Raw genomic sequence first — 20,948 nt, 5'->3', positions numbered from 1 at the left:
GCAGCAGGTGCCTTTGATGGATCCCAGGGACCGCTGCCGGTTAATAAAAGAAGTACTATCTGGAGCTCGGGACACACACACAATATACACGTTTACTTTCCTTGAAAAGGGGCACATTTCTTTGATAAAGGGAGACGTTTGATTAAGACAACGGCAGGTGAGTCTACACAGCTAATCAAACTAATTCCTATTGCTGGTGCTGGTCAGAACGTCGGCCAGGGAGAGTTTGGCCTTTTCCAGGTGCATCCATAGAAAAAGGTCAGCATGCCTCGATTCTGGAAGAACTGCCACAAGTAGAAACACGGAAGCGAGGTTATGTACAGATGTGACGTGGACAGCAGCAACCTTAAAATGACTAGCACATTAAATCAAAAAATATGCTACATTTTCTGTTGTGCGACAGTATGACGACATCTTGATATGGGTTTTTAATTAAAGTTGCACAGCAATTTTCTTGTTGGCTCTGATCACCCCAAGGCTCCTCTTGTTAGGAGGTTGTACTGAACTCTGGCCTTGGCTACAGAGAGAGATCGGGACTGATAGCATAACACAAGCAATGTAACCCTTAATTATAACTAATCCAATTTGGATTCAATCAAAGCTGAATGACAATCTAGATAAAAACAGTAACTATTTATTGTCACTGAGAAATCTGGAGATCCAAAATTTTCTTTACCCAAAAGGCAACGGGACAACGCAACGACTTGAAAAGAACTGAGAGTTTGCAGCTTTGATTCAAATAACAGGAATGAATACATTGTTTAGGAAAAACCCTTTAGGATACACACAAAACACAGACAACAACGGCATGAGTGAGATTGGGAGCGACTGCGCCTCCTCTCATGAGTGAAACTGAATAACCTCAGTGAACATTAGCATTCAGTGCTTGTGCGTCCTAATCAACAAGCTGCATGCCTCCCAGCAGCAAATCTACAGAAACTCTCAACATTAAATGAAATTGAATGACAACATTAAATGAATTGAATGTCTTTAAAAAGGTTGTTTAATCATTGTATGATCAAACAGATGGAATGATATGTTCACACCTTGAATTATCACAGGTGCTGGCTGATTTACATTCTTTATCTGCAGGATTGAAAAAATAAAACAAGGAGACGCTGCACTTTTAAAAAAATATATTTTTTTAAAGGGTAGTAGATTTAAAGATAAATCACAGGAATTGTGACTGAATGCTGCGAGGGGTCGATTCATTTAGACTGAAAAGACGACCATTGGACCCCTGCAGACAGACAAGACAATCTTGTACACAGACTTAGAACGATGCACATGCAGCAAACACCTTGATTTAGGCGTATACAATATTAGTAAAAGGTTAGACCTTTTTTTTTTTTTTTTTTTAAATGACCACGGCTTCATTCCTACATGACCTCAGCTGCTATGTAACCCTTATTCGGAGGGTAGGTCCCTGCATCATCGAGGTGTGTGACTGCCTCCATTATTTTATTGAGCCTAACAAAACAACAACAAAAAACATTCTGATGAAGACAGGGACGGCTGCCGCCAAGGTAGCATCAAGGCTCTCGTGATTGAGGGGAATGAAATGAATGGCTTGTCCCCCCACCGTGGCCCTGGCCGTCCTGGTTATAGAGTAGGCGAGGAGAGGGTCTTGACACGAGCTGCATTGAAATGCATAACTCAGCGGCCGCTGCATGCTAGCTTTTCTTCATCAGTAGCCGAGGCAGGGAGCAAAGGAAAATAACCAGTTGATCTATAACGCAGGAAGCCAACAGGCCTGTAGTGCCAGGGTCTGATGCAACCAATTTGGAAGACATCTGCCTTGAAAGAGGCAGTGTTTTCAAAGGCTTAAAAAAAAAGTACACAGAGTGTGGCAATTTGATAGCTGTCCAAAACACGCAGAGAAAAGTCTCATCTTGAGGAGCGAGGACAATCAGGCAGAGGCAATAACGTACCCAACAAATGCGTCTCCGTCATGGCTGAAGGTCAGGAGGCGGAGCGGGGAGAAGACGGATAAAGACGACTCCCGTGTGCCGACGGACGTCGTGCAATTCTATTGTTCTTTAACATCCCGCTAACTCGCATAACCTTTTTTTCTTAGAGCTGAAACTGAAACTGCTCAATTCAGCGGCTGCAGGCGCTCAAACCAAGCACAGAGACCCGGGTCAGTTTGGTCCGGACACAATGACATCAAGTTTATTGTACTCAAAAGAAATAAGGAGTATTTAGAGTGAGAAAACCAATTGTCTGAACAGAAAGAGTAGGACATAGTTTTTCTGTTCAGTCCTCATGGGTTAAGTTTTTGCCACAACATTTAATATACTTAACATACCTACCCCTGACGACGAGGGTTCAATAGTTACAGCTGTCATCGGTTAACTTTTCATTCCTCATGATTAATTGGTGTGTTAATACATCGAGCATAACGTGTCCATATAACAATCTAAAGATATAACTAATGGAATCATAAAAATAAGGCTGAAATGTTCTAAGATCCTAAGACAGTGGTAATATTAATTTAGTCACAAGTGCTTTGCATTGACATGCGGCCTGTCTAGACTCTAAAGTAATTAGTATTTTAAATTCTGTTTTGCTAATCTAGCGTGCTTTGGCAGCCCTTGGGTTTCATTAGTACGTAACATCTGGCACCCCTCCCACATCCCAAATGACAAACTTTAATCAGCCTCTGCCCGAATGTCCTCAATGTTTGGAGCCGCTTTGTGTAAAAGTGATCCGAAAACCCTTTGCTCGGCCTTGCTTTGCTCAAGGAGCTTCGTGTTCCGGTCGTGGAGCATCATACAGATGGATGGAAGGAGATAGACAGATACATAGAGCCATGGCCTGGGCCCTTCAATGCTCCCGCAGGTCACAGAGCAGATCTAAAAATGCTGCTTTCACACCCGCAGCAAAAGCTTGAGTGGCCTCTTCTTTCAAATTTCTCACAAACATACGAGTCCATCGGTGCACATTCACTAAGAAGCGAACGATGGAGCATCTGTATTATGTTTTCAGTATCTAAGTGGGTAATAGACAAATTGGTTTTAATTGTTGCAAAACTCCCATAGTCCGACCCCGGCTTTGCATCAACCTGTGGTGATCTCATCCACACTTCTTAATCCAGCAGACGAGCCATGACTGCCTCTGTTTATTTTACGCAGTAAAACCACCAATGAGAACAACAAACTAGAGTTCTGAAACCAGAACAATTTTTGCCTCAATATTAAGATGCTGATGGACAGTGTGTTAGCATTTGTTCATCACTCATGAATCGTGCTACCTTAGATCTTCCATGACTTTGGGGGAAAATATCCCATGTAATCCCAACATGTGGATACTGTAATTATTGCTCAGTCAGGGTTGGAGAGATATTATAATCACACCACCAACAGTTTCTAAAGAAGCACAGCAGCATGCGACAGAGTGCGATCATCGTAGAGAGACACCAGGTAACACAGCGAGGGAGAGAGCATTCAAAAATAAGGAAAACTAATTCATCATTCCATTCCCCCGGAAACAAAAACAGTCATAAATCAAAGAGAAAGAAGAGCCTCTTTATCTGGCCAACTTCACAGCTAAGGTGGCTTGACTTCTAATGGAGTCTCAGGAGAACGTCTCCAAGGCAGAGCAGCACGGCGATGCACTCCACTAAAGCCACTATGAACCACCAAGGAAAACAAGAAAACAGACTTAAAAATAATGTCCCATGTATAGTTAACAGACTACAAGACTGAGTCACAGTGATGCAGAACATCTGAAAAATAGTGGGGCTCACTCACTCATTTAGTGAGCAGTTACTGGTACAAACAATAAAACATGCTTTTAAATACATTAATACATTTTTTTTTTTTTTTTAAATGTTTCAAAATAGTGCAAAGATTTGTTTCAATAATTAAAGTTAAAATCGGCTTTCCTAAATTAAAAGAATATCAGGGTACTAAGCATTGTTTATTAGCACTTTTTTTTTATCGACATGATCTCGCACAGTTGGTGTTAATATTATATCATGAAAATATTTACCGGAAAATTAAATACAACAGTAATATCCCTTTGGTTGGTCATTTTGTACACCTGTACAGCCTGTGAGATGCATGTAAAAGGTGCCCTACCTCATGGTATTGATGATAAAAAAATAAAGATTGTAATTACAGCCCTCATAACCTAACCCTTGACATGAATAGGAAATAAAACATGTGCGTTGTCCCTTGTAGCTCTGTGTGCGTACACTTCATAGGGGTCGGCTGCATGAGAGAAAAGCCTCCGAGGTATATTAAAAAACACTAGCGTAAGGAGGAGGGACGTTAAACTGAAAACAAATAAATAAATCTGGAACCCTAAACCTGAAGGTCAGCTTTAATATAAAATCAAAAACCAATTTCCACTTGTTGTCAGATCCATTCATCAAATGCATTTAATACAATTACCTCCTGTAGCCTTGCTGCTCCTGTGGGCCAGCGCGGGTGGCCTCACTTTACCAAAAGGCAGCGAGAGCCTGAGCAGCGTAGGCGGGGTAAAGGGCCAACGGGGGTCAGCGCCGAGCGTCACAGGACGCCGTGGAGCAAATTACCTCCATGTCTGAACCTGATGAGGGAGCGCGCGAGTCAGTCAGCCTTTATCCGACAGCGCCAGATGGAGGCGAGCGGGAGATGTTTGCATCCAACGCGCAGAGAAAAAGGGGACAGCAAGCGGCGTCCGCAAAAAAACAAATGCCTTCGTCCCCAAATGAATCCAAAAACTCAGGATTGTGGTGCGGTCAGATAGCAAACGGGGGGCTGCCGGCCAAACGATTCCTAGCCAGCGTGGATTCATGAGCGAGCCAGACCGTGCCAGTATGCATAAGACCGACTGTCCATTTCATTAGTGGGGACTGGATCAAAAAGCGGGCGGTCACGGGCCACGTTCTCTCTGAGGCACAGGTCAGGGTCCCATAAGCAGTAGTGGGTACGCACACATCACGGTTTAATGTGTCGCAGCCAATCAAATGTTATTCATACGTCATATACACATTTTTGTTTTGATGTTAGCAAGTCACAGTTGTTGTCTTTACACTCATTTCTCACCTAATTTCTTCAACAGTACATTTTAAACACTTCCTCCCATAGTTCAGCAATAACTAGTTTATATGATCACTTGCCTCAATTTCATATGGAACAGTTTCCCCCACCAGTACATCACTATATTTCGGTGACGGACCTAAAAAAAGGCCTTAATTCACATGTTTTATCAATCGGTACCAAGGTGTGGTTGCTTCTATTTTCATCCATTTGTGGCAATTCACTCGTAGGAAAATCTATTTTATTCATACAGCGGTGGGGAAAAACAGCGATTGTGGCTTTCATGATAAAAGTGAAAACGGCTCAGTGAAATTAGCGCAGCATCTTATCCCAGAAGTGACAGGCTCGGCTTTTCAGACGCAACTGGAACTTCCATCATTCCATGTGTAAAGCAGTAGCTACAGTGGTTATTCAGCTCGGTTCTGCGTCATCACCATTTCTCAGTAACAGAAATGTGTCCAACCCAAACCCTTTAATTGTGTAAAAGTTTTGATCCAGTTCCTGTTGAATTTCCTTTTAACCTATTAGGAAATTAAGAGGTTTCCATGTTTGAACCGGCCAAAATAAATTCTCAGTTCATTTTTGTTTTTTCTTCATTTCTGCAAACTTTTCATCAATCTGCCTTCCAATCTCCAGCAGAGGGGCTCTTTTCTTTCAGTTTGGCCAAAAGCGTCAGATTTGGTGCTGACGGTCTGTTGCCTTGTTGCCTTCTGCTTTCACAGCGTATTCATCTACTGATTTCTCAAGGGTGCAAATGTATCCCACACCAGCCCTGATCTTTTTCAAATCCTCCCGGTTATCAGCGAGGGCCTCTCTTTTGAGGTCATCATGATGCTGCTCTCTCGTTCTCATCTTGCCATCCAGGTAGCCACAGTGCTTCTGTCTGCCCCCTGCGGCTAAAAGGAGTCTCTCGGTGATCTCTACTGTGGTTATGCCCTCAACCGATCTGACCTGGTCAACGGGGAGCCACTGGGCCACCAGGGACTTTTCCTTCCATCAATTGTGAGTATATTTCAGGGCAATCAAGACTTCTGTCCAATCTTTATCTCCGAGGGGACCCGAGTTGGTTCCTGGTGGCAGCAGGTGTCCCCACATTGGTACAAAAGCCAATGATGAGAGTAACTTGATTAAAAACAACTTTTAGCATAGCTAGCACTGCCTCTCCCACGCTCAAATTATAAATGTATAGATTTTTAGAGCTGTTCCACATACTGGTGATGATTTCAGGGCATTGTACTCAAGTTGGCTCGGAAAAGGCTTTACCTCACAAAGCTATTATGCACTACAATGTTAGATTGTCTTTGGAAATAGCTATTTGGATATAGCATACAAAGCCTGTGTTGAACAGAAAGATATCTGTATCAGTAGTTATGAAAATGGAAAAAGGCATATATCTGTGTGTGATTAAATGTTTGAGCTCAGACTGACAGCACTTAAATTGGCTCTGGCAGAGTAAATGTTAATCCGAAACAAACTTGCAAATCCTTAACCTCAGCCGAGCCCGAAGCAACAATCTAAATCAAAGAAAGGTAGACAACCAAGACAGGACTGCCAGGGATCTGTCATCAACGTAGCTTAGATGGGACCAAAAGGAACCCAGAACCCCCCCAAGCGCAGACAGATTTAGTTTGCACTGGCAACAAATGTACCTTCACAAGACTAGCCGTCCTACCACAAACAATACCATACTCCAGATGTACACACTAGTGCATAAGCGGTTATCCCGCTCTAAAAAATGTGCAATTATAAAATGGTTACATCCGGAATTTTGGCCAAAATAATAATTATGGAATTCTTTTTGAATGTCTGTACACATATTAATTCATTTCCATTGTAATAGAAGTAAAGAAAAAGCCTGGGTAAAAAAATGCATCTTATAAGATTGTACATGTGGCATGTGAGGAGGAGGAGGGGGAGGGGGCATGTAGCTTGTCATATTTCTATCATATAAGCATTTGGACAGAAACTAACACATGGCATGCAACCCTTCAGGACTACTTATGGATAGTTATTGCTGCGTTATTGGGTTGGACTTAATTGGTTGGCATAGAAGTTGATCATAATGTTCCCACACAGATACTGCACCATTTTGACCTACTGTACAGAAATAGAGAATTGATGTCATTTGTTCTTGCTAAAAGGACGGCTGGAGCAGTACTTTGGCGTGAATGCCCACTGCGCTTGTTCCATGATCAGCAAAAACAAAAGAAAAATGCTCCTGAGAAGAAATTGATGATTATGAGAAAAGATAGACGAGTCCCAACCTACGCTAGACTTTGTCAGCATCGGCCCTACGAGGTTCGAGGTTTTAAACCCGTGGAAGGCAAGTTGAGCCATTCTTAACCCATGAAAAGTTTAACCTCCAAATTTAAACATCATACCTCCCGGTACGGACACACATAATTTAGTTTACAGCTTAAAAATGATTTTGAAGTATACAGTATCTCTTTAGTAAAACAAGACACACAGTGGTGATGCCATCCACTTGTATTTAGACTGTTTATTACTATTGTTAACCAGATAAAAGAAGTGAGCCTTGTCACAGTCTTGCACGTTACCTGACAGGGTTGCTGGTAAGAGACACTCGCAGTGAATCGAGACAGGCAAACAGGCGTTCATCCATCACCCCCGTCTTCAGCTCTCCCAGGAACTCCTGGGGAGATATCTGGTGGCTGCTTCTCAAGCTGCCCTGGAAAAATGTTAGGGTGAAAGAATCTATTTAGTGCAGCCGGGGAGAAAAAGTGATCAACAACAACATAAAGGCCCAAAGGTCAGACTAGTCCACCACAGGCTTCAACGAGTACAAATAGGCCAAACTGCCCACGGATTTTCTTTCAAGCACCATGTACCGGTTTCTTTATGCAGTCAAAAAAATCAATTTGACTCCAGCCCACTTCAACAAATTTCATTTTGAGAAGCAGAAGTGTGTGTGCATGCATTTTTTCCAGCATGTTTCTTTCACTTCTTGGCAATGCAGCGTTCAGGTTTTAACAAAATGGAACTCTCTTTGCAAAGGGTTATTAAATCTGTACAGTAATGTTGTTTGAACCATTCATTCTACAAAAAAAAAAAAAAAAAGTGGCATGATACAAAAACCGACAACTTTTGGCCAGTGTTCGGTTGGGTATTTAGAACAAATAGTTAAGTGAAAGAAACTATGAATGACAAGAAACAAATTATTGAGGCAATACGATAACATGATGGTTCAATCAAGGCACAAAACATCAGACCTTTGGCCGTTTTATCTCTTCAGTGACATTCAGTAAAAATATCTGTTGCAAAAGGGTTGAACAATCCTCAAATAGGCAGAATAATCAATAGATGAAATCTTCAACTTCTTTTTGGGGTCTTAAATGAATTTGTATCACTAACGCAAGTAGAAACCAGCCTCCCGATTTGAAAATGACATCACTTACAACAGCCAATTAATTAAATGCGTATATGATGGCGTATTCACTGCTTCTATAAACACGATGCCAATCAACCAACAGAGGCTCAAATATACTGCGATGGTCTAGGTAGGCATAAAAAGATCAAAAATAAAATGAAAACACACAGCTTCTGGATGCACATGTAAAAGGGAGGGAAGTTGTTTTCTACGTGAGGTGAATCTGGGCTGAAGTTTGAGGGCAAAAAAAAAAAAACTTTCATTGAAATATAAATAAATAAATACTAGTCTGTCTAAAGACGGCAAGTTCAAAATAATTTAAAAATAGAACCTCATAAGTGTTATTTTGAGTACTACATTTGAAGTAAAACTGACATTTAGTAAACTGAAGGTTTTTGACCATGTCGTTTTCCAAGGCTTTAAGATTAAATATTGTTTTCTTTAATATCAGGGTCTCTTAATTAGATTCCAAACCTCAAAATCTCCAACCCCAAAAAGGACACCCGAGCCAAATGGCACAAGGAACAAACACTTTCATATTGGTTCAATATGCTGTCGGACTGAAATAACAGTAATTAACTGAGGAAGTTTGCATCAAATGAAATTTGTGCAGAAAATAAACCACTATTTATTTGTATTTGGAGAAACAGCCGATGTTTAATACCAATATACAGACGACAGACTGGTGAATATAGCTGCACATTTTATAGTCCAGGAAAACAGGAGCAGGACAAATAAAGCGAAAGATTTCCTGCATTTGTCATTGAGTGGTGGGCTGGAGAGAAAGTTCCACTTCTTTGGTTCATCAAGACAGCTGCACTAGTGCCAAAACGTCCCATATCGTTGGGTCCATTTGTTCATTCATAAAAGGCCTCAGAATTCCGCTTGGATCACTACCAGCAGGAATAAATAATCCCAGACTAACCAAAGATGCCAGAACAATGGAACTAAGCACAGGACGACGCTCCACTGACACCTAAAGACAAAAACAACGAGATCCTCAAAACAAGGTAAATATTAAAAAAAACTTCATAAATCGTGCAAAAGCAACGCTCATCATCATTCATCAAAGGATCTGTGATTGATTACGAGCAGCTCTATAGTCGTAGCAAAGGGACCTGATCACGTGTGTGCAATTAAAGCAAAAAAGATAGACATTAATGGTGATCATTTCATTTTCCCTTCTTTCAAACGGTTAATTATAAACATTGTGGTTTTCAAAAAGCACTCAGTGGTCAGCATACTCTGTGGGCATTACAGCTATTAGTTTGTTTGTCTTTCAGTGATCAGATTCTTCAAAAATCAATCACTTTAATTGAGGTCTCAGCCACAATTGGAAGTCGGGGAGCCAGTAGTCCACAATTTATAGTCGATCAATGTTGGGACAGCCAATGTTTTTTTTTTTTTAATTCGAGCTGATTAAAAGTCTCTGAGGTTCGCTAGAACTCCATCCTGAGAAAGTCAGAGGGGAAACTGAGCTCCAGTCTGGCTGGTTCGTGCAACACGACATCTGGACGACATCCACCAGTCAAATCAGCTTCGGCTGAACTTCAGGAAGCAGTTTTGCAGGATGACATTTCTTCATAGGTGGGAAAGAGAATAATTATAGCTACCAAGTACCAGAGTAGAGGCAGTTGTTTCGTACACGCGTAAAACAGTCTCCTACACAGCAGGGAAACCAGTCCACACAGTGGGATCCCGAACACGTAGAACCATTTAGGTTATTTCAGGACGACGACAGCGGCTTCACAAAACACAGCGACGATGTCGGCTAGGAACACACACACATCCCTTTGAATGCCGTATTAGAAGACGTCTGGTTGTTCAGGTCTGTAAAGGAATGCGTTTTCATGGCTGAAGCAAGAGAAATGAGTCCACCGAGCCAAAGTTCTGTTTTACATTTTAAAAGGTTTCGTAACATCAGTGTGTGTGCGGCTGAGAGTTGGGACTATGTGACTGAAGATTTCAGTGTGACCGTAGCAGCTGGTTGTGTGTACCGTTAAGGACAGTTGGCACTGATTTAACAAATCCTCAATAGCCGAGCGCCTGTTGCTTTCTGACCTCGTCCTTGAGGACTTTTGGAAGGTTGCAACAGGTCACTTGTTATTGTGACCTGTCTTCATGCTGAATGACTCATTTACAATAAACATACGTCCACGTCTTGTGCACATGCAGCCTTAAGTCTGCCTAATGCATCTTAAAACTTACTCGAACTACTGACATGAGAGAGATACTGCATCTACATGCTCGTCAAAACTTCCCTCTTAGAATTTATAATTTACCACCACTTGTGTAAATGAGGCAAGTGTTGTTTTGACACATTTCAAATGTGTTGCCTTTTGGCCACTGGCGTTTTACCATGCAGGTAAACAAATAAAAGGCCATACAAACAGGCCTGTCCCCATGGTAACTAAAGACAGAATGCCTCAGGCAACTTGAGGGGTGTCTGATTACAACAAATATAATAAATGCTACCCTACTTTGCAAGACGCCGTGCCAAAAGTTAGAAAAACAAACATGTAAAGGATAATCTCAGCTGTCAGCAAACAGCGTGCGTTTAGATACGTTGCATAAATCAACAGTTGAATTCAGTTAGTATTTGCCATCAGAAGGAGGTTATTCTAAAGTCAGTTACATGAAATCCATTTTTAAAAAGGCCTCAGGGAGGCTGTTTTCATTATCTTTAAGTAAGTACCACAGACTGAAATCATATTAGCTATGAACACACTCTTGGGTAAATATTTAATGGAGTATAACTTGCAAATTGTGGGATTGTAGTTTTAAGGTTCAGCGGAAACAATGTAGAATGGTCCATAGTTTCAATGTCGTTTTTCTCTGAACACCAACAGTCGTATCGGCCTTTATCATCAAGATCTGTTTGACTTCTTTGAGGCCAAGTGAAAGCATAGCTTTGGGTTTAGCGGTCAGAAATATAATGCATGTAATTTTACGTAGTTTTTTGATGCACTTGTTTATTGGTCGTTGTGCAGCATGCGGTTTAATTTGCACTCAGTAGGAAACATGTTTACGTAATATGCTTCACCGGGACATTGACATTTTTTTGAAGTAGTGTTATATTGTCTTCTAAAAGATCAACAATTTAAGACAAAGTGCTCATTGAAGAATACTTCTTGTTTTTAAGTGTTGTCACTCCCCTCTTGGTTGTGTGCAGCCACTGAGGTACGTTACTTCATATATAATTGTGTACATTATGTTTGTATGAACACATTCGTATGATGTTAGCTTGAAGCTTGTCAAAAGGTGTTTGTTAGGCGGTGGACGCTGAGGTGGATAAAGAGATGTCCATAAGTGGAATAAATCCACCCATAACGATTTGTGGTCTCATGTATTTCCTGGAGGTAAGGATACTCGGCATTCAGCATTTTATTTTGAAGGAGGACCAATCATCAAAGCAAACTCACAAAATCCAATCAATTATTTTCCAGTCATCAAAACTGTTATTACGAATTAATATCAAACCTCATCCATGTGTGCGCTACTGAAAAGCATCAACTTTTTTCGTAATGCCTTATCAACCAAAAGCAGCAGCAATCATCAGCGCTGAAAACCAATTTCAACACATCACCGAATGTGACCAAACGATAGGCAACAACTCAAAAACTGACAAAACGTACCGTTTTAGAGGCAGTAAAAATATACCGGATGACCATTTCTCTCTTGGTGTTGAGGTCCTTCTCTCTCAAAGGAGTCTTTTTTTCCTCGCTGAGGTTCATGTCCTCCTGAAATGAGAAGGAACGAAAACAGGGCATACGTTTTGAGACATTTTAATCTAATCCAATCAAAATGGAATTTGTTTGTTTACATTTTAGCAGCACCTCTAGCTAAAACATTGGAATTAGTGTTCCCACTGCGTATTTATTATACTACACTTCTGCAACATTAGATTTGTTTTTGAAGAATCAAGATTGCTTTACGATCAAATTCATTTTGTTTGGATTTAGTTAAGATTTGTAAAATTGGCCAAAACATAAAGCTGGATATTTGAAAACAAAATGGGTTTTATTTTAACAGCAAATTAGAAATGAATGTGCACAATAGAACTATTTAAAAAAGGAGTGGCAGCAAATTATTGATTTCCAAATGTAAACGTAAACGTAAAATGTAATGTGTAAACAGTATTATGTAAAGTCATCTATTGGCTCATGTGTGTTTTCCTTCCATAAAAAAGGACATACTTCATCCCCAACGAGTGAAAACGAGTTGAAGTCATCGCTTTGGCTTTCAGCGATATGAAATGTCCTCAAAGCAGAAAAGCCCAAAAGGTCTTGAAGGGTCAAATCTAAATCAAGGAGTGTGCGAGAAGTTGACCGTACAACAGGCTAGAAGAAAGTCTTTAATAACGGCCATTACTATGCTGGAAGGCTGAATAGGTTTTCTGTTTCACCAAAATAAAGAACTACATTTTTTAAAGTTTAGCTTATTCACTGATGTTCTGCATTGTCATTTAAATGTGTCAAAACATTGAAAAGATGAATTTCAGAAACATACACGCAGAGCCTGTTACATTCAGCGTTTGATCGAAAAACTTCATCTCGACTTTGGTTCCCCTTGCGTCACATGTACGTTGCACACGTCACGCTACCCTATTGTTCATCTATGAACCTTCGCTGATACTGTAGAATTAATGAACACACCATCATCTTTTCAAACAGTGCCAAGATCTCCTTCTCGGAGGTGATCTTTGACGAGAGCTCCTCAAACTGGTGCGAGGTGGACGATGAGGAAGTGGAGCGGTCACTCGTGCTGTGCTTCGCCTGCGATAAGGCCGGCCGCTCCTTTTTACTCCCGGGGATCCGAATGCTGGCGAATCGGTCCAGCTGTGTACACAATGGAGGGAAAACACAGTTAGAAAAGGGGGGGGGGGGGGGGGGGATACGCAAGGATCGTCAGTCAAGAAACATTGAATACGGTATAACATATATTGACGAGGTCATTAGTCAGTACAGAGCGGACAAACATCAGCCTATTAGTGAGTTAGAAAAACATCGCTATTAGTGCGAGCAGAGCACATGCGCTCAACGGAGCGTCTGTTTAACACATGTTGAGGTAAGCGCTGTCTAGATAACACGTAGACATTAGTAACTCTGAGATTGGATGAACCCAATGAAGATCCAAATCCCATGAAACTCAAAATAAGCACATTAGAGGACTTTTAGTAGAGCGGTGTTAGACAAACAAGGACAAAGCCAATCTTACCACATCGTCTGTGATACTCCTAAATGGTAGGTTCTACGGGTGGGACGGGGGCGACACAGAAAACAACAAAATCAGAACACGTGTAGTAAAAGTGTCTTAACCTCAGACATTTATGAACAGATATCAGTATATATGGTCAGTATATAACACACTATAATGCGCATCTGAGGTTTTTCCTCATTGCAACATTTAGGAGAGATGATTCCACTCATTTATCAAAAGACAGACTTGAATAGGACTGACATCTGAAGTGGATATTCCATTAGTACGACTTCACCAGGGCTCCTTTACATCGTAGAGTTGAACCTGCTGCGATGTCGCGGTAGAGTGCTTCGCCCATCGAGGCTGCGATGGACCCAGCGTACGCCGGCCTGAACAAAGCCCAAACCTCCACCAGCCGGTGCAGTCCCCCCCAGAGCACAATGGGCGCCGCTAGAGCTTCCAGAACAAAACAAAAACCCTTTGGCGGCGCCTAGCAGTGTGCTCCAGCAGATTATTGAACGTACGCGGATGTGTCTGACACCAAATGGCGTGTTAATGAAACATCAGCACCAACCGTTCAAGCGAGGGCTCGAACACGGCTAGTCTTGAAACAACAAAAGGATGCATTTGTGAAGCCAGAGAGGAGATTGGCACCGGGCTTCTTGTTATCTGCGCGTAGCAGCTACCTCGGCGCCTGCCGAGCAACTTCTGCCTGCTGCCTTTTTTCTGCTCTAGCTGTTTTTGTTTGTTTGTCATCTTCTTTTTCACCGTAGACGTCTTGGGAAAGTTGCCATCTGTATTTCAAACAGGTGTAACTGAGCAAAGAGAGTCCAAAGGAATTATCCTAATAAGGGAAGGGAAGTCAATACAGAACATGTTTAATTTCAAAAAGCTGTCAGATTGAAACGCTGAATGAAAAACTGGAACTGGAAAGGTTAGCTTTGCCTTCCAAGCGCAACAGCAGATCGTACAGAACCTCAGAGAAATAAATCAATAGACACCAGTGTTTAATTAAATAAAATTGCCCGGCATAAAATGTGTCAACCTGTCAATGAGCCGTCACCCTAATGAGTGCTTTGAGATTAACATCATAGCAGTTTTTTTCCAAAAATGCTTCTGGAAAAGAAACAGACTGAAAGATGACAAGAGGAAATATTAATAATATGTTAGAGGCCAATGTGTCTGAAATGAAGTTGAATTGAATTACTAAAATGACCCACCACAGGCCAAATATAGGAATTATTTTGTCTCCACTGATGAGCTTGACAATTGGTCAAACTAATTGGACACAGCTGTCAAACTTTTCCCTCACATACCAACAGCTTGGCAGTTCATGCCATGGTGAGCAGAAGTGGAAGAGCACCAACAACAGCAAGACAAACCCCAGCAGTGAAAACTGGACTGGGGGGCGGGGGAACATTTATTTATAAATCGTAGTATGCAGACTTAATTATTGGAAATTTCAATCTCAATTCTTAACGTTAGAAGCCAACAAGCGGAAGAACTTCACTTCTTCTGCTGAACTGTAAAATGGGGAAGCAAATCGGTCATTCTCAGCACGTGAGAATCAATGCTTTGGCGCCGTTTAGACTTATTTGGAACCGACATATGGAGTTCATCAACGTCACACTCGGGTGAGATCAGTGAGGAAAGCAGGTCGGACAGAAGTAACATCCACCTCAGAACAGTATGGGTTGGGTACCAAAACCAGTACCTATACCGCACCGCAACAGATTTTGGCGCCTGACCTGAAATACTTTTTTTCGCTGATGACTCCGTCCTCGCAGCACAGCTACCGTTTGTGTAGCTACAGTAGCTCGCCAGCCATCTGCCCTCTATCTATATTCATTCAAGCCAGTGCTTTCCCCTTTGCTATTTAAGTCTGGGACACACGCAGACACACAGGTGAGCGCTTGCCCACCAGCGGACACAGAGCGTGCGTCCAACTTTACTATACTCTTCCAAAAGCTAAAAAAAAACAATAAAAAAAACAGGGTGAAGCAGTGTTCCTTCGGTGCCGCATTGAGCTGCAGCGCCAGTGGCGTCATTTCCTCACGCGAATGACAAGTATGGGTTTTATGCCGATATCTAAAAAAAATACAAACGATCCCCAGTGCTTCTCACAACTGAATGGTTGAACCACAGAAACCAACAGCGAGAGAAAGCCGCCCTCGTCAGCGTCCCTCAACAATTTAACTTCTAATTGTTATTCAAGGACTTTGTTAATTAGTTCTGTTAAGTCAACTTACGGGGAGCGATGTCCTGAATAGTAAATACAACCAAACTTTTTCCTACAGGAATAATCGCATGGGACATAGAAATGACAAATATAAAATGAATGCTGAGACATGCCGAGTCTTAGCCAAGCTAAGGGAACCACAGGTGTCTTTCCGAGGGCCGTCACAGGGTCGCAGCGCGAAGTTGTCCAGTCGAAGGACAAACAGACCTGGGCACAAGGGCGGAGTAAACACCATCGCTGCAGAGGGGTCACATGGCTCGGCGTATAGGGAACATAAAGAAAAAGGACCAATGGGTGCTATTTGAATTATTTGCATTTTTGTTTTAAAATTGCAATTTGTAGGTAGTAAAATTCTTTTGTTTTTCTCTGAATTGATTCATTGTTCATCGTTCAATGACAGACAGGATTTTCAACATCGCACTATGGCAAACCTTCACAACAGTCAATTGTAAATATCAGCAAATCTACTTTCCGCTGTCGCCCTGTTCATTTAATGAAACTGATAACATCTTATTCAATTAAGTGAGACAACTCTGCGAAGAGAACAGGCACAACCCCAAACAACTTTAAAGTCAGCACTCTTTATTCCTAGTGTTGTGTCTGTGAACTTATTTTTTCATAAATCGGAGCAATAGCAAATTCTCATTACAACGCTAAATGGACTTCTATAAAAGGTCTCTGGTGCAATAGTGTGCCACCATCTCAGTTACCAGTATTAAAAAACAGAAGATTTATATGAACTTCTCCTGCAGAAATCATGTTATAAATGACATTTTTCTGCATTATCTCAAAAGGCAGGTAGTGTATAAAAAAGCCACTTAGCAAAGTAAATTTTACCACATGAAAGTCATAGAGAATTTGCATTGGTGGAAAAATAATGTCAACCACCATAAATGCTGATTAAATACTCTGCATCCATGACTCCATCTTGCCCGGGACCAGGCTTTGGTGCATCAAATTTGTCTCCATTTCAATGTTCAGCGCTAACATGACATATCTTTCAGGTCTTCTGTTTTTTTACCCTCCTCTTTTTAATTTTTTATGAAGATGAAGAGTGCTACTTTTTTCCCCTCCATTTTCTTTCTTGCTGTGATGAAAGGTTTAAGGTAATTGAAAGGGTAAATGCCGTGTCTCAATCATGCTAAATCCATTACGAGTTAACCATTTCAGCACCAACATTCAGTAATATTGCCCTACAACACTAAAAAATAAATCTCCAAAAATGAGTGATACAGAAAAAGATATTTTAAACGTCAGTCCAGGGATTAAACTGAAAACAAATAGATCTTTTGACAAGGAAAAAAGTCCTCATCTTTTATACCCTGGATGTAGAGGCCAAAAACACCATCTCAAAAGAACATTCATTCATTTGCAATAACATTCTGATCCTGTTTTTTCTTCTTTAATTTGATAATAAATGAATAGCCTGTGAATATAAAAGTGGCCTTCGATGGAAAATCCACTTTCCCCCAAATACAGTAAATATTGTGGTATTCCACTGCCACCTATTGAGAGGAACGACTACGAGCGCTCTTCTCAAATGTGAAAACCATTTACAATGTTTTTCAGTTTTCCACTGCAACAATGTTATAAATCATACATGTTGCAGGGCGGACTGACCCCGCATCTTTTGATAAGAAAAAAAAAAAAAAAAAACGCAAGATGTTCTCTAGTTGTGCATTTCTATTAAAAAAAAATTATAATTTTTTTGTTAAAGAAAACTGTATGGAGGGCATTGTTCCAATACACGACTTTCTTGGAAGCAACATGGTCTCAGCGTGCTGATTTTTGTTTAGTACTTCAAAGAGAACCAGAACAACAACCAACACTTTGTACGCCTGAGTGATAATGTAGATTTGATCTCACGTAAGGACGCTTTGCTTCTCACTATTGTTGAAAGCAGTGAGGACGCGCTGCCGAGTGTGCAGGATACAAAAGCACAAAAAGTACTCTCTTGCATCGCCTCTGTTTCAAAGGAGCCTCACAAAGAGAGTGCCCTAGCATAGACTAATGAGGTTTTGAGTAAGTCTCAAAATAAAATTGCAAATTGAGGTCCATTTACTAACATTTTCCAGAGATACAACTACATCTCACAATCATTCAGATTTACTTTACTCCGTTGTCATTGTGGGATGTTATGTTTCTCTCCTTTTACGAACACAAGTATTATCATCATCATCACTATTATACATGCAGCCACCTTTGTCTAAATTCCAAAAACTACCCAAATGACTCATCTCCAAGACGGCCGCGCAAACTCCATCTGCTCATCAAAATCATCATCTGTTGTTGAAAAACTGCAGAAAAAGCCAGTAAGTGGTCCTGGGAGAAAAAAAAAGGATTTAGTAAAAGGATATTTCCAAGGCTAAGAAAGAACTTTCATCCTCAAAGACAGGCAACACGCGGGCTGCTTTAGTGAAAAAACACTTGTGCTAAAAGGACATTTTCGCCACATGACCTCAAGGACTCTGGGTTTGATCCGCCCTGCCGTGGAGCCGGCTAAACCCTTAACATCAACATAAGACTGCAAATGTCATCTCCAACGCGTTCGAAACCCACAGCTCTTACACACGTGTGCAGCGATGCAGGTTAAATACACATCGGCAGTCGATGCGAACGGTTTAACACACATCAAACCCGAACGTTCAACCAGCCCTGAACAATCAGCTCAGTCGGCAAACACATTATTTACACTTGCATTCGGGCTGGTAACTGTCAGACATGTGGTCATCAGCCAATCAGTGGGAGTGGATGATGGCAGGATTTAAAAACCACTGCTGCACCGCCCCCTTCCCACAATTGTAAACCAGAACCTCTGAATGGCAGCGGGAAGGGAACGGACTTGTGGAGCACTCTCATGAGTATGCAAGTTGAGAGTGAATGAAGTCTATCAGTGTCGTGCTGAAGCCTCCTGCCTAAAAGAGGGGTGTGTTAGTGTGTGTGTGTGTGTGTGTGTGTTGTAGTTGTTTGAAAGCTTTGGAAATGAGAGCCCTACTTGAGAAACCGAATAACAGAACACTGACGCTTTTATCCAAATATCCCAGACAAATAGGGAAAACATTTACCAGAAGGACAAAACGTTGGTGTGTGTATGTGTGTGATAGTAGGAAGGACATGGATTAGCGTAAAGGCTAAACCCTGTGCTAATTTTAACCTTTTGGTTTCCACGTCACGGTTTTACACACACAGACATTCTTCCATGTAAAGATTACATTGAAGGCGAGAGAGATTCTGACTGTTCTCTCTGCAAGGTGGAGAATGTAAAGGTGTCAAGTAAGAACCCTGCGCGTGCATCTCCTCCTCTATTCTGCAGCTCGCTTTCACCTGCATTTCCTCGGGCAGCACTTCGAAATTAATTCAAGTAACTGGGGGGGAAAAGTTACAATAAAAAGGTCATTGTCTCATATCTTTCTATATAAAGTATTTGATCTATTCACTACCGCCTCGGCGCACCTTCTCCCCAGTTGATTCCGCGTTTGACTGTGTGCAGGTGCGCGTGTCCACAGGTGGTGTCGGGGACCGAGACGCTCGTGGATGAGCACGAAGGGGCCTCCCATTCAGCGGGCCATACTTACAAACTTTGGTTTTCGGTCTCCCTCGTCGTAACACGAGCTGGCGCTGGAGGAAGCCTTCTTCTTCTGGAGTTTACCGGATTCAAACCGCTGACCGTAACCGTCCATGTTGTTGACCTTAAAAAAAAAGCTACTGACCCGGACACGAGCTAATCGCCGTTGACGTTAACGTAGGACCTCGTAATGTAACGTCTTCGTTGCGTTTCGCACGCGCCCTAAACTGGTGAAGACCACACGGGCCGAAAATAAACATTAACGTTTTCTCCTCGCGCGTTGAATTCGGCGGACAGCTGAAGCGAAGGTCGCCTTGCGCAAATTACATCCCTTGTTCAAAATAAGAGATGCGCATACGTAACCGTATATGTCCAAGTCTGCACTAGCTAGCGATAGCAAGTGCGCTAAACTATCATTGACCGGTGGCTTTACTTAGCGCTAATCCAATTTATGGATTGTCACATTACGTTAAACGGTGCCGATAGCAGGGGAACTGCTGTTTACAACGTACCGGTTTCCTCCTCTGGCAGGTCTTATGCGTCCTTCAATACTAAGCTGTAGCATCATGACAAACTAACGTTAGCTGAATCGTTGGCCGTACACACTTATGGGGCAGATATTTTTTGACAGACCCGCGCAATGGGGATGCGAGCCACGCGAATTTAATCCAACCAATAGCGTGCACCAAATGACGTACAACCCCCTCTGTGTACGGTTGAAAGGGCATTTGATTGGCCGCAACGAGCTGTCGATCAACTCTACCTCGTGTTGGCTCGTTTTAGTTACCCGGGTTTCCCGTGTATTCGAAAGGCGTTTGGAACCTAACTCCGTAGAAATGGTTACAGTCGGTTTGCAGTCGTTTGTGTGATCTAACTCCGCATCATTTTAATCATGTGAATCAACCCACAGATACATTTTTCTAGAATTGAATTAAAAACCACAGAAGGTGATGAAAACAAGCGTAACATGTACTTCAAAATACACTACCGTTATTGAGGCGTGTCCTTTATATAACTCAGTTCAAAACGAAACGCAGTCATCCAACACAAGGTTTTGGAGGCAAACCAAGACTTAAAAACTATTCAAATTATTCTTTAATATGGCAGCTTCTTTTTAGCTTTATGCGGTTATTAAGACAAAAGATATCCTGAAAGATTTATTCAGCTGTATGTGCCATAACAGGCCTCATGTTGCTCACGGTTAACAGGTTGCAGGTGGACACTGTCTTTTAGTGATTGCAAAAACAGATCTTGGATAAGAAAAAAAAGATCAGTGTTTTTGTGTCTTTGGTACCACTCACTTGTCAGATATCATGCAAGATTTTGATGTAGATCATAGACAATGTTTTGCCCTTCTTCCCATACTTGCCTGTCATGATGCAGGATTAAATTCACCTTTCGGTTATCATTCACAGTCCGGGCTGGAACCCAACTGATGCTTTCCTTTTTTTCCCAGCTTTTATTCAATCAGGTTGTTTTACACTTATTGCTTCACGCTGTTGGCTTTTAGCTTTGTTTGGGCATTTAAAA

At 41.6% G+C, this 20,948-nt stretch overlaps 1 protein-coding gene across 3 annotated transcripts in view; it reads right to left on the bottom strand.

Moving 5' to 3' along the window:
* LOC120835445 (protein diaphanous homolog 3) overlaps positions 1–20,116 on the bottom strand; it is a 123,826-nt gene extending 103,710 nt beyond the window's left edge. For 2 of the 3 annotated variants that reach the window (XM_040204411.2, XM_078085245.1), the window contains exons 1-5: positions 19,429–20,092; positions 13,633–13,665; positions 13,071–13,253; positions 12,051–12,155; positions 7,586–7,716 (exon numbers count right to left, since the gene is read on the bottom strand). In XM_040204411.2, the coding sequence (XP_040060345.2) occupies positions 7,586–7,716; positions 12,051–12,155; positions 13,071–13,253; positions 13,633–13,665; positions 19,429–19,533 (557 nt within the window). In that variant the 5' untranslated portion in view covers positions 19,534–20,092. Of the gene's footprint in view, positions 1–7,585; positions 7,717–12,050; positions 12,156–13,070; positions 13,254–13,632; positions 13,666–19,428 lie in introns of all 3 variants that reach the window. The other variant, XM_078085244.1, reaches the window with a different exon arrangement.
* Positions 20,117–20,948: the final 832 nt, after the last annotated feature.

The sequence above is a fragment of the Gasterosteus aculeatus genome, chromosome 12 (assembly GCF_964276395.1).
Source record: "Gasterosteus aculeatus chromosome 12, fGasAcu3.hap1.1, whole genome shotgun sequence".
Lineage (NCBI taxonomy): Eukaryota > Metazoa > Chordata > Actinopteri > Perciformes > Gasterosteidae > Gasterosteus > Gasterosteus aculeatus.
The sequence above is the reverse complement of the archived record's forward strand: the minus strand, read 5'-3'. Positions and strand labels throughout refer to the sequence as shown.